The sequence below is a fragment of the Acinonyx jubatus genome, chromosome C1 (assembly GCF_027475565.1).
Source record: "Acinonyx jubatus isolate Ajub_Pintada_27869175 chromosome C1, VMU_Ajub_asm_v1.0, whole genome shotgun sequence".
Classification (NCBI taxonomy): Eukaryota; Metazoa; Chordata; class Mammalia; order Carnivora; family Felidae; genus Acinonyx; species Acinonyx jubatus.
This window is the reverse complement of record NC_069381.1, coordinates 41,081,952-41,096,819: the sequence shown is the minus strand read 5'-3', so window position 1 is coordinate 41,096,819 and position 14,868 is coordinate 41,081,952. Positions and strand designations below refer to the sequence as shown.

The window sequence follows — 14,868 nt, the reverse complement described above, 5'->3', positions numbered from 1 at the left end:
AAAAAAAAAAGTGTTTATATATTTTGGATTGAGAGAAGGTGGAAGGGCAGAGAGAGAAAATAAAGATTTTTAATACATTAGAAATCTTAGGCATTGGAATGGTTAGACACAAATTATAAAAATGTTTGCACTTTCTGTTTTTAAAGAAAGAAGGCACAAGTTTGAATATAGTTGCAAGGAATAGGCAACTGTAACATGACCTATGAGATTTGGATAATAAAAATAAAAAGAATATCTTGAACTGAGATAGGATGATTGAAATTGAAAACCTAAAGTTCTGGTTTGGGCACCTGGGTGGCTCAGTCGGTTGAGTGTCTGACTTCTGCTCAGGTCATAATCTCGCGGTTTGTCAGTTTGAGCCCCACATTGGGCTCACTGTGTCAGCCTGTCAGCACACAGCCCACTTCAGATCCTCTGTCCCAATCTCTCTGCCCCTCCCCAACTTGTGCTCTCCCCAAAATAAGTAAATGTTTAAAAAAAAAAAAAAAGGAAAACCTAATTCCCTGGTTTAAGAAAAGAGTAGATACGGTTGAAGACAGAATTAGTGAACTGAAAGGCTGAAAGGCCAAAAGATGTTCCAAATGCAACATAAAGAGGGGGGAATAAATACAGAGAAAAAGAAAAGAGGCATAAAGGATATAGCAGAAATGTCAGTATATCTTGGAGTCTTAGAAGGTGGGAGAGAAAAATAGAGAAGACACAATATTTGAAAGGTTGATCATTGGAAACTTCCCAGAACATCAAATTAAAGGTTAAAGAAACCTAACAAATTCCAAAGGTGGACGTTAAAGGAAATCCAGAGGTGCCTGGGTGGCTCAGCTGGTGGAGCATGTGACTCTTGATCTTGGGGTTGTGAGTTCGAGCCCCATATTGGGTGTAGAGGTTACTTAAAAATAAAATCTTTAAAACAATTAAAGAAATCCGTATGTAGAAAAACATAGTGATTTGAAGAAAACCAAATATAGGAAATGTTTGCCAGGTTAAAGGTCAAATTTCCTTCAGAGGTATATTAGATTGATAAATGACTATTCAGAGTAGTGAAAGGTTAAAGACAGTTGGATATCTGCAATAGCCTGAAAGAAAATAACTACCAACCACAAATTCTATACCAAGCAAAAATATCTTTAAAAAAAAAATTTTTTTTTTTAATGTTTGTTTATTTTTGAGAAAGAGAGACAGAGCACGAGCAGGGGAGGGGCAGAGAGAGAGACACACACACAGAATCCGAAGCAGTTTCCAGGCTCTGGGCTGTCAGCACAGAGTCTGATGCAGGGCTTGAACTCACAAACCATGAAATAATGACCTGAGCCGAAGTCGGATGCCCACCTGACTGAGCCACCCAGGTACCCCAAGCAAAAATATCTTTCAAGAATGATTGTAAAATAGACCTTCAGATACACAATTAAGTTTGCCACCAGCCAACTTACTGAAGGAAATTTCTGAAGAATTTATTTCAGGCAGAAGGAAAATGAAGATCAGAGATGAAAAAAAGAACAATGAAAGTCATTTTATGTGAATAAATATAAATGAACATTGATTAAAACAATAGTGAAAATTTAAAAGTACAAAATTAAAGCAACAATGGCATATCAGTCAGGAGTAATGGAAAATGCAGTAAAAGGTATTTTGAGGGGTAAGGTATTGATTAACATTAGACATTGATAAGTTAAAAGTTAAAAGGATGCATGTAATATTTTCTAGGGTAACTTCTAAAAGAACAGGATTTGAGTGTAAAACTTCCAAACCAGCAAAGGGAAGACATTTGGAATAATTAAAAAAATTTTTTTAATTAAGTGACGTTAGGTGGCATCAATTCTTAATTTCAAAGGAACTCACAAAAAAAAGAGAAATCAAGGGAGGCTACATGAAGGAGGTGTGTTTTCTAGGACCTGAAGGATGAGTACAAACTGGTTTGGGCTGGAAGCAGCATAGGAGCCAAGACCCTCTACCCTCTTCTTTTTAAATGTGTAATTTTTGAGAGTGAGAGTGTGAGCAGGGGAGGGGTAGAGAGAGAGACAGGATCTGAAGCGGGCTCTGTGCTGAGAGCAGAAAGCCCAGTGTGGGGCTCGAACTCATGAACCGCGATATCATGACCGTAGCCAAAGTCTGACGCTTAATTGACTGAGCCACCCAGGCACCCCAAGCCAATTTCCCTTTCTTAATGACTGAAAGAGTACTTGCTTTCCAGTGAAATCTCTTCTCAAGTGTTAAGAGTTGAAGTTGGGACATGGCTGCCCAACTTGAATGAAAAATTTCAGCCTCCCCTGCAACAACAAGGAGTGGCCTTGTGGAAAGTCTCACCATTGAAGTGTAAATGTAAGAGAGATAATGTCTGAACTTACACCTCAGCTGGAAAGTAAATGACTCTGAAAGTCACATGTTGAAAACAACAGTGCCATTATAAGCCTGAGTCCCTGAAAGTCTGAGTGGAGGAGAGCTACCTACTTAATCTGGTTCAATCCAGCCTGGACTGTCAAAGTTGCAGGAAATAAACTTCTGTTTTGATTGAGTAATGACATTTTTGGCCCTTTTGTTATAGCAGTTAACATTATATGTTTGTGTGTGTGTGTGTGTTATGTGTGTGTGTGTGTGTATTTCTTTTTACAAAAACAATTATCATACCATATGTACTATTTCACTTAAATGCATAGTATCAGTACGTATCTTTCTATAATTTTTTGAACCTTTAAGTTGAAAGAATAGTACAAATGATACCCATTACATTTTCTTGTTTATTTGCTTTATCTCTCTATATATTCTTTTTCTGAACAATTTCAAAGTAACCAGGCTTCATGATACTTTACCCTTAAATATGTAAATGTGCATCTCCTATTGAAACAGACATTCTCCTACAATGCCATAATACCATATCTTAGGAAAATTTAATAGTCCCTTACATTATCTAATATGTAGAGTGTATTCAAATTGAATTGTCCTCCAATTATTTTTTAGCTGTTTTGATCTATGATCCAATCAAGGTACATGCATTGCATGCAGTATGTCTCTTTAGTCTGTAGTTCTCAGATTAGATAAATTCGTAGAGACCAAAAGTAGAATAGTGGTTGCCAGGGACTAGGAACATGGGGAAAGGGAATGACTGTTAACGGGTATAGGGTTTATTTAGTGGGCAATGAAATTTTCTGAAATTAGTGTTAATGTTTTCACAATCCTGTGAATGTAGTAAATCTGTTCAATTGTGCACTTTTTTATTTATTTTTTTTAATTTTTATTTATTTTAGAGAGAGAGTGCGAGCAGGGGAGGGGCAGAGAGAGAGAGGGAAACACAGAATCTGAAGCAGGTTCCAGGCTCTAAGCTGTCAGCACAGAGCTGATGTGGGGCTTGAACTCCTGAACTGTGAGGTCATGACCTGAGCTGAAGTCAGATGCTTAACCGGCTGAGCCACCCAGGTGCCCCAGTTGTGCACTTTAAAAGGGGGAATTTTGCAGTATGTGAATTATTTCTCAGAGTTTCAAGAAAGTTAGATGTGGGTTCTTGAAAAAACTGATGAAACAGTTAAGCCTTTCACGAGACTGGTCAAGGGGAAGAAAAAGTAACTTGCAGATGTCAGGAATGAAAATGAATATGACTTACGATTTTTCAGATATTGAAAATATAATAAGATTTTGAATACTTATGCCAGTAAGTGAAAAAAAAAAAAAAGAGAAGTGTGTAATTCTTAGAAATATAATTTATAAAACCCACACAAGAGAAATTATAATTAAAAAGTTTGAATAATCTGGGGAGCCTGGGTGGCTCAGTAAGTTAAGTGTCCAACTTTGGCCCAGGTCATGATCTTCACAGCTCGTGGGTTCAAACCCTGTGTTGGGCTCTGGGCTGACAGCTCAGAGCCTGGAGCCTGCTTTGGATTCTGTGTCTTCGTCTCTCTCTGCCCCTCCCCCACTTAAACTGTCTCTTTCTCTCAAAAATAAACATTAAAAAAATTTTTTTTAAGTTTGAATAATCTTATAACAAAGAAATGAATGTGTAATGAAAAATCTCAAAAATCAACTTATAGGTTTAGAGGTCTACAAAAAATTGAAGGAATAAATAATTCCTCCCTCATTTATGAAGGTAGTATGACCTCTTGATATAAGAAAGTATAATATAAAGAGAACTGTAGACCATACTCATATACAAATAGCAATAAAGATACAGTAGTACTGAGTTGGGTTGAAAATTATGAGGTAGGGTTAACATGAGAAAATCAATTAATGCAGTTCATCACATTGTCAGATTGAAGGGAAAAATGTATGTAGAAAATATGTGGTGAAATTCAGTATCTGGTCATCAAGATGTTCTTAGCTAACAGAGTGTAAGTCAACTTTCTCAAGATGATATTTGATATTTTAAACCAAGCCTTATATTTAATGGTAAAACCTGGAAAGCTTTCAAGTTGCGATCAGATATAAGAAGGAGATGCAGATTGTGATCACTTCTATTTAACATAATTTATTAGTGTGGCTTGATACATAAAATAAAAATGATAAAATTGATAATGTTTAATATATAAAAGTCAGTAGTATTTCTCCATAGCAGTGATAGTTAAAATACCTTTAAAGCTATAAAAAATAAACACTCAAATTATTCCAAAAATTAGGTATAAAGACTCTTTTTGGGGAATATATTAAAACCTTATTGTGAGATTTTAAGGAAGAGCTAAGTAATTTGAGAAAAATACTATTCACGGATTTGAAGCTTAATTTATTTTTAATGATACCTGTTTTCTTTAGTTAATGTATTGATTCAGCGATATTGCAACCAAGATCTCAGAAGATTTATGTAGTTTTAAATAAAAAAAACTAAGTCTAAAATTTATAAGGAAAGGCAGAGGGCTAATTATTTTTGCATAGGAAAAATAACAGGATAGCAGGACTTACTAGATACTAAGATTTGTTTTGTAATTATGACATTATGGTATTAGAAGTCTAAGCAAAGAGACCAATGGAACAGAGCAGAAATCCTAGAAATAGACCAACACATATGTAGACACTTGCTTTTTGATAGGGGCACTGTGTAACAGTGATTAAAGAACTTTTTAAAGAAATGATTCCAAGATAATTGGGCTTCTATAAACTTGACTTCTTCTCAACATACACAAAAAGTCAATCCCAGGTGGATTATAGACCAAAAAGTAAAAAGTGCAACTAAAAGTTTTAGAGATGAGTATAACTTTAGCCCCAGTAAGAATTATCAACAAGATACAAAAAGCACAAAAAATAAAGAAAAATGATACTACATTATATTCATCAAAAGATACCATAAGGAGTGTGGGAAAAACAAGTATAAAGTAGAAGAATATATTTACAACACACATAACCAAGGACTTATATTTAAAATAACTGTTGGGGCACCTTGGTGGCTCAGTGGGTTAAGCGTCTAACTCTTTGATTTTGGCTCAAGTCATGATCTAATGGTTTGTAAGTTGAAGCGTCCCTCATGGAGCTCTGTGCTGACAGCATGGACCCTGCTTGGAATTCTCTCTCCCTCTCTCTCTCTGTCTCTGCCCCCACTCCCCGCCAAATAAATAATTCTTTAATTTTAAAAAAGTTAAAAGTAACTGTCATTAATTTTTAATTATTAGATTATATGTATAATTGTATGTAACATAATTAAATATTATATAAAATGAATATATATTAGAATCAAGAAAAAAATACAACATAGTAGAAAAAAGCCTTAAGTATTTTACCAAAGAAAAAATTCAAACGATTAATAAATGTATGAAATGGTAATCAATCTCATTAGGAGTCAGGAAAATGTAAAGCCAGTATGAGATTTAACTGTACTCTTGAAAGTTGTAGTAAATTTTAAAGTTTGATTATACCAGGTGAGGGTGAGGTTTTGGAGGAATGGAGGAATTGGAACTGCTGATAAAAATTTTGGTTTTAGCTAGTGATGTTGAACATATGCTTGCATATACTATTACCTAGGAGTTTTTTCCTAGATTTATACCTAGACAAACTTGTGCAAATGTGCATATTACACATTTGTAAGAATTTATGGTAGCATTGATTGTAATGGTCTAAACCTGTAATCAGCCTGACCATTTGCAGTAGCTTGGATGAGTAATTTCATGCAGTGGAATATTCTACAGCAGTGAAAATAAATGAACCATAGCCACATGTACCATCGTGGATGACTATTAAAATAAATAGGTAAATAAGTCAGACATAAAAAATACATAAAATATATTTCCATTTATAGAACATAAAAAATAAAACTGGATTGTTTAGAACACGCATTCTCAGCAGGGAGCATATTGTTCCCATTGGTGGCAAAAATTGGTTCTTTCTAGATGAAAAAATGTTCAATATTATAATGGTTTGTGGCCCTCCAAAGCTTAACCCTAGCTGGCAAAATCTTTACTTAGTATTTAATTTCTGTTTTTAATTTACTTGAGTATCACGTGAGCACCATTTACAGTGATACGAATTCATGGAAGATAATACAAAGCACATTCACTGTCAGTGCTACAAAACTGGTGCATAGATGATTGGAGAACTTTGAAATGATTGTTTGATCTTGGAGTCATCACTAGAGGTGATCTGCATTGCATGTGCCAGTTGGTTTCATTACCTGCTTTGTGGGTATTGATACTCTGTGCTTTTGTATATGACTTTGGAATTAAATAAAAATATTCTACTTTATTTAATTGAACAAGTTATTTAACCCGTTAGTTATGCCAAGTACTGAAAGGAAAATTTTGATTGTCTTAATATCTAGTAGCCAGTTAAGCTAGAAGTTTCTTTTTGGATCAAGCAAAAGTGAAAAGTTTACTAAAAATTGTAGGAAATTAATTTTTTCAATTGCTTTTTTTTTTGCTGGAAAAATAGATGTTAATTAAAATTTATTTGCATTGCTATTATTAATAAATGGATACACATGTAATTTGATGCATCACAATTTAAATTACATTAAAAAGCAAATACAATTATAAAGCAAAGTAAAATATTTGATAGCCTTTAAAATTTTAACTTTTAACTTAAAAAAGTTAATCATTTGTAACCCTGCATTGAATAAGAGTAGGCTTTATATACCTTATATGAAATCACAGATATACATACAGATAAACAGTGTATCTGTGATATTAAAAGTTCAAAGAGAGTGATTAGGAGAAAATCTGAAAAGGCTCCTTAGGGTTGATAATGGGAAAAAGAAAGGTCAAGAAACACTGGTCTAGAAGTACACATATGTACTTATATGTACAAACTATAAAGCAGAGAAGTGATTATCATAACATTTAGGATATAGGCGCCGGGTGCTTTTAGAGTTCTGACAGTGTTTCTTGGCCTGGGTCGGTTTCTTGACCTGGGTGGTAGCCGCTCAGACTTTTACCTTGTAGTTATGCATTATTTTGTTTTGTTTTGTTTTGTTTTGAGACAGAGAGGGTGCAATGGAGTGAGAGGGAGAGAGAGAGAATCCCATGAGGGGCAGAGAGGGAGAGAGAGTGGGGTGGGGCGGGGAAGCAGGGCTCATGCTCACCTGAAGCAGGACTCAAGCTCACCTGAGGCAGGGCTCAAAGTCCCCTGAAGCAGGGCTGGAACTCTTGATGGAACTCATGAACCATGAGATCATGATGTGAGCCAAAGTCCAATGCTTAACCGACTGAGCCACCCAGGTGCCCCTATGCATTAGTCTTTATGTCCATGTTTTATGAACTTTTCTGTATGGGTATTATAGATCATAATGAAAAAAAGGTAGTTTGTAGACTTTAAAATACAGAAATGCAGAATATTACTTAGATTTTACATATCATGATTATGAACTAAATTTCCAACTTAGTAAATTTCTTAAAAAAAACAGATGAACAGATGAAAAGATTTTTATGAACAAAAACAAATGCTAGGGTTTTTTTGTGTTTTGTTTTTCAGATGGGCTCAGTTTTTCATCCATCCACTAATGATCAGAGATGCAATTGACCGTGAAGTTGAAGCTGTTGATAGTGGTAAGAGAAGTGCTTTATATCTTACGACTATTTCTTGCATTGACTAGTTATTTAGCACATTTATCATTATTATCACTGGACCATTTTATCCTTTTATCATAAAGGGCAAAATTAAAATAAATGTGTCATATTCTTGAACCATTAAAATGTAATTCATTGTAGATTTGAAATAAAATAATGATAGATTTGTTTTTCAGTCTAGTTTTTGAGCATTTTACCATAGTGACTAATCTTTTGCAGGACAGTAGCTTAATTCTTTTTTTTTTTTTTTTTTTATTTATTTTTGAGAGAGGGAGAGAGCGTGACAAGGGGAGGGGCAGAGAGAGAGAGGGAGACACAGAATCTGAAGCAGTCTCCAGCTTAGAGCAGTCAGCACAGAGCCCGATGCTGGGTTGAACCCACTTACAGCGAGATCATGACCTTGCAGAAGTCAGACGCCCAGCCAACTGAGCCACCCAGGTGCCCCAGGATGGTAGCCTAATTCTTAAAGTTAATACCAGGTGTTAAAACTTTAAAAGTTAACATAACTTTCTGAATGAAGAGACATTTTCTCTGAAGCTTTAAGTAACATTCTGATACTTAAATAGCTCATACTGGGGGGTGCCTGGGTGGCTTAGTCTATTAAGCTTCTGACTCTTGATTTCAGCTCATGTCATGATCTCACGGTCGTGAGATTGAGCCCCATGTCGGGCTCTGCACTGGGTATGGAGTCTGCTTAAGAGTTTCTCTTCCCCTTTTCCTCTGCCCCTCCCCCCTTCAAAATAAACAAATAAATAAATGGTTTATCCTTTGTTAGGTCTATGGCTTGAATTTTGGTAGTTCTGAAAACAGTTGTGATATATTTATGAATAAAGAAACTAAATCCCTGAATAGGAAATGCATTTAATTTTGTTAACAGTTTTTCTTGTCTTTAGGATTTAAAGAATGAAGACCATAAGGAAAAACTGTACTTATATAGGGTGAGGCTTCATTACAGAGCCATGCTATAAATACCGTTAATTACAGAGTACTGGTAAATAGCACCACCATAGAATGGCCCTGCTTGCCTTATTTTAGCATTGAAAACAAATAATACTAGACTTGAGGGGACTTTCTGTTCATATAGGTTAGGCTTGCCACGCCACAGCCTAAGAGGCAGATTTCTGTTCTTGTTTCTCTTCTTTGTCTTAATTCATTGTTGGGTTGTAATAATGACTTACTGCATTCATTAAGAGGAGTAAACTGTAGATGGATAGAAAGAGCCGTCTGCCTGGACGTCAGCAGATTTTTGTTTTACTTATAGAAATTTAACTGACTGTGGCCCTCAACTTATTTGTAAAAGAGGGTGGGACGGAATTGTATTCCTCTTAGCTCTTGTAGCTCCTTACAATCAAGGATTTATTTTCTTCACTTTCGTTATTTGCCTACCACACTATCTCTTTTATCATAGCCCAGATAAGTATTTGTTGAGTGGTTGATAAACCAAAATAACCAAGGAAAACTCTGAAAGTCTTTGTTACTTTTGAAGAAAGCACCTTCTGTCTTAAGTACTTTGAAGTATTTTTCTTCATACAGTTTCTAGATTGGGTTGAAGTGTTGGTGTTTACACAATCTTTAATTTGGTTTTTATAAGTTTAAGTTAGAATATATTTTATTTTGAAATATGCAGAAATATATATATGGACATATACATGTGATATATGTACATACATACACATGTACTAAGTAGTTTTGGTTTAAAATTAACTTAAGGTAAAGGCTTTGTTTTTTTGTTTTTGTTTTGTTCATTTATTTGTTTTGATGATAGGAGACCTAGTTCAATTTGTGACCTGATACAGATAGCTAGATATATGTCATTAGTCACTTAACCTTCTAAGTGTGAAGGGTTTACTTGAGATCAGGGAGATGAGGTTGCTGTTAAGTTGTAACTGGTGTAATAACTTTAGTATTCATTAACGAGTTTTGAAAGCTCAATAATCTGGTGTTGTTTTCTTCATTCAGCTGTGATAGTCTTTCTTCTATCATTCTTAACTCATTTGCATGTTTTCAGTTGCCTGCTTGCTTGGATGGCCCATTCCATGTAAGAGGAGTTGAAGGGAAATTCAACTTTCCTGGCAGATTCCTCTTCTCATTTTACTTTTTTAAAAAAATTCCTCTCTACCTGCTTATAAAAAAGATTCTTTCCTGGGTTTTTAATTTATTATGTAGATCTAACTTCATTACTCTTATCACTGTGCCCTGCATTGGCAATCTGTTTTGGGCCTAATCTTTCAAAGGAGTGGTTATACAGTTATATTTATAAGCATTTATTTACCCATTGCAGATAGGTGTGTTTAGTGTTTTACAGTTTTCTTGAATACATTTGGTAACAAACTCATGTCAATGTCTATAGGGTAGGTTTTAAAATGGGATTAGCTTATTCCTAAAAGAAGATTGTAGAGAAAAAAAAATGTTCTCAATGATTAGCTTTTTATTTTAGTGATCGTTCATGCTCTCACATAAATATGTGTAATTTCCTACAGAATATGTCTTAGTGATTGAGACTGAGGATATGTCCAAAACCTTTTTAATCTAACCAAGTAGCAGAATGTGTTCTCTAAGTGTTCAGATATTTATACTCTATTTTTATCAGTTGTTGTGGATAGATAATTTTTTGTGGATATGTTTACATGTCTGTTAGCTTCCTTTTGCTACTGAAACAAATGACCAGAAACTTGGTGTCTCAAAATAACACAAATTTGTTTTCTTAAATGTTTGGAGGTCAGAAGTCTAAATTATTTCATTAAGGCTGCATTCCTTTTGGAGGCCATAAGAGAGAAGCTGTTTCCTATCCATTTCCACTTTCTAGTTACCATCTACATCCCTAGGTTATGGCTCCTTTCTCTATCTTAAGAGTCATCAGAGTAGAATCTTCTCTCCTCTCTGAACTCTGCTTCTGTCCTTAGATCTTTTCTCTGACTTTGATCCTCTTGCCTTTCTCTTATAAGGATCTTTATGATTACATCGGGACCACCCAGATAATCCAGGATAACTTCTCCTTCTCAGGATCCTTAATTTAATTTATACCCACCAAGTTCCTTTTACCATGTAAGGTAACATATTCACATGTTTTAGAGACTAGGATGTGCACATCTTTGGGAACTATTATTCAATCTGCCACACTTAGGAATTGTTTTTCTCATGTTATAGCCATATCTTCATATTTTTTTTACAGTTTTATTTATTTATTTATTAAAAAAATTTTTTTTTCAACGTTTATTTATTTTTGGGAGAGAGAGAGACAGAGCATGAACAGGGGAGGGGCAGAGAGAGAGGGAGACACAGAATTGGAAACAGGCTCCAGGCTCTGAGCCATCAGCCCAGAGCCTGACGCAGGGCTCGAACTCTCGGACCGTGAGATCGTGACCTGGCTGAAGTCGGACGCTTAACCGACTGCGCCACCCAGGCGCCCCTACAGTTTTTTTTATTATTTACTTGTTGAAGGTATATATATATATTGCTGTCTCATTGTTGACTTAGACTTTATGATTTATAACTAAAGTATTTTGAATATGTTTACTTTTGTTTCTTCCTATCCCTACTGTCACCACTTTCTACTCTCTTCAGCAAATATTACAGTGATGGCCCCTAATCAGTTTTCTTGTCTCTACTTTTGCTTTCCTACCACCCATTCTCTACTTTCACAACCAGAATGAACTTACTGAAGTCCAAATCTGATCATGTCACTCTCCTTATTAAACATCTGCAATGCCTTGCCATTACTCCTATGATAAATGATAATAGCTGACAGTTTGAGCACTACTTATGTGCATTATTGTGATTGTTATCCCCATTGTCCTTATTTGACATGTAATGAAACAGGCTTACAGAAGTGAAGTAATTAACTCAAAGTTCCAGAATCAGTCATTTCCCCAATTTTTTTCAAAAACTGTGTCTGTTTTTCAGAGGTGCCATAACCTCCTTCTAAGTTTTTTCTCCTTAAAATGTTTTACACACTCCCACTTCTCCTTCCGTTCCTATTTCCTAGAAGACCCTAGTTTGTCCCTCAATACTCAGCTTGAGTCATTCTGTGGAAAGCCTTCCTGAGCCTCCCCCTTACCCAAAATAAATTCACACACAAATAAGACAAAATTAGGTTAAGTGACAGCCCTTATATATATTTAAATTACTCTATGCATTTTAGCACTTACCCATAGCAAACTGTAATTTCTACTGACCCTAAGCTCTTATGATTATTAAACTACTCCACTGGCCTCTTTGCTGCCTTTGAATTCATTAAAATATTTCTTGTCTTAAAGCCTTTGAATTTATAATTTTGATACCTGGAAAACTTCCCCAAAACTTCTTATGACATCATTCTCACTTTATTTGGATTTTGCTCACTTGTCACCACCTTAGGCCTTTTATGGCCTGTTGTCACTTTCCATTCTCTTACACGGTTTTATTTTTCTTCTAGCACCTACCACTGACATTATGTCTAGAATCTGTTTGTTTTAGTTATTGTTTATCTCCTCTACTAGAATGTAAACTCTTTGAGGGCAGGGACTGGGTCCATTTTTTTTTTTTTTTTCTTCACATTTCTGCCTCTAGCAACTGGTTCAGTACTACCTGCCTCATAGAAGATGTTCAGTGAGTAATTGTTGAAGGAATATATCTTGTCTTATTTCTTATCAGAAGCCTATGAACTAAGTACCAGTAACTATTTCATAGATGCAGAAATAGAATCAGGAAAGTTAGGTAACATCCTATCCTCAAGGTTGTACAGCGTAGTAAATGGCAGAATTGGATTCTAGACAAGATATTTCTGACTTCAAAGTGATTGTTCTGAACAACAGCTGGTTTTAAAGGAAATTTAAACAGTATGTATGACAGAGTTCCCAGGTAATGAGAAATTTGCTTTAACATCTTATTAAAGCACTTTATCAGTAAATTCTTGGACATAGCATCCTAGAATTGAAACCTTCAGATCATTAACTATCTTGTTTCATTTGAAAATAAAGGAAAACCTCTAGGAAGGTGCATTGACTGCCTAAAGATACAGAATGTGTTAAATCATAGAGCCTGACCTGGGTCATTGAGTTCTCCACTTCAGTCTTATAACACACAATTCATAAAATTAATTTTTGTTACTTCGTTACTTTCAGTCCTGTGCAGTTCATTTCTTGAATTTCTAATAATAAAGCAAATACTGAATTTATTTTATTAAAAGTGTTTCTTTAAAACTGACAGAATATCAACTTGCAAGACCTTCTGATGCAAACAGAAAGGAAATGTTGTTTGGAAGCCTTGCTAGACCTGGACATCCTATGGGGAAATTTTTTTGGGGTAAGATGCTTTATACCTTCATCTTCTTTCTCTCCCCTCCCCCTCCTCCGCCTCTTCCCTCTCCTCTCCCTTCTTCTCCACCTCCTCCTCCTCCTCCTCTTCCTTCTTCTTTTGGCAGAAGTGTTATTTTTTTAATTTAAATTTTAATTAACATACAGTGCAATCTTGGTTTCAGGATTAGATTATTTTCTAATTGAGGAAGATTGAGAATATGCAAAGTTGATTAAGAATGGAAGACTGAAAGAGTACCTGGGCACCTTTTAGGATTGGTAGGCAGCTTCTCAAATAGAAAGTGGTTGAGCATGCATGTATTTGGTTTTCTGACATTAGGTATATCAAGAATAGCACTTAATGTTTTGTGAATGCTTTTTGAGTGCCAGATACTCTGCTAACACTACATGAATTACCTCATTTGATCATTGTTAACATTGTTATGAGCTGGGTCCCATTATCATATCCATTTAAAGATAAAGAAACAGGTTCAGGGAAGTTATTTAATTTGCTTAAATCACACGGTGTTGGGTGTGAGATTTGAACCTCTATTTTTATATGATTATAAAGTCTGTGCTCTACCCCAACCTGGTATTTCCCTTTATCAACAGAGATTCAGCAATGTGACCAAATTTTGTTTAAATGGTAAGCTGTTTAAATGGTATGTTTTTTATAATGGTTTTTTCTTAGTGTTAGAATTCAGTTATAGCCTTATATTAATGCTTTTGACCGTAAGGTAGAATCTGAGATGAGTTGATCTAAATAGTACTTCATTCAAAGGCTGTTCTGCTTCCCTGTATATCTTGTACAGTTATATGCAATTTATATGACAGCCTTGCTTTATGTGGTTTATTTTTAAGGATTATGTAGAATATTATTAAAATAATTCAGAGATAAAATCTGAATTGGATGCTAGACTAATGATTAAGAGAAGAAGCTGAAGACAATTACTGTTGTTAAGGTATTGCCAATTGGAGATTAATTCCTTATGTGTTAAAATACACTTCAGAATTGTTTCTTTTGAATTTTTGTCCTATATTGATATTATTGTTATGCATTGATTCTATATTCTTGAGTCACTTAGGTTCATTAGTTATGTATCAGTAGCAGAGCATGCATTTTTGGTATAGAGGCTTTTGACAAAGTAAACATATTTAAAATATTTTAATTTTAGTGTGGTTCAAAGTAAACTACTTATTTCTGTGATGTTTTTCATCTTTTTTTTTTTACAGGAAATGCTGAGACACTGAAACATGAGCCAAAAAGGAATAATATTGATACACATGCTAGATTGAGAGAATTCTGGATGCGTTACTATTCTGCTCATTACATGACTTTAGTGGTTCAATCCAAAGGTACTATATTGTCTTTTATGGCCCTTAGAATTATGTTGAAGTAGTGCTTTCTTAGGATTTGTTTGCCTTGATTAGTGTTGCAGGGTATTATTAATTATTTTAGTGCTTGACCTTAATATGACCTAAAGGAAGTCAGGGTTTGGAAAAGTCACATAGCAAGTGGCACAGCTTAGCAATCACAAAATCATCTGATTCTCAGGCAAATGTTTTTTTCTTTTATAGACATAGGTCTTATCTCTAGGCTGGTCTATGAGCTTACTGATGTTCTAATA

The 14,868-nt window shown here is 34.9% G+C and overlaps 1 protein-coding gene across 3 annotated transcripts in view; it reads left to right on the top strand.

The window, feature by feature from the left end:
- The window catches only part of NRDC (nardilysin convertase), a 105,077-nt gene that overhangs the window by 55,427 nt on the left and 34,782 nt on the right, over positions 1-14,868 (top strand). For all 3 annotated transcript variants that reach the window (XR_003420181.2, XM_027059209.2, XM_027059208.2), the window contains 3 exons: positions 7,873-7,946; positions 13,155-13,250; positions 14,474-14,596. Coding sequence is in view for 2 of the 3 variants with exons in the window: in XM_027059209.2 (XP_026915010.1) it covers positions 7,873-7,946; positions 13,155-13,250; positions 14,474-14,596 (293 nt within the window). In the remaining variant the exon portion in view is untranslated. The remainder of the gene's footprint in view (positions 1-7,872; positions 7,947-13,154; positions 13,251-14,473; positions 14,597-14,868) is intronic.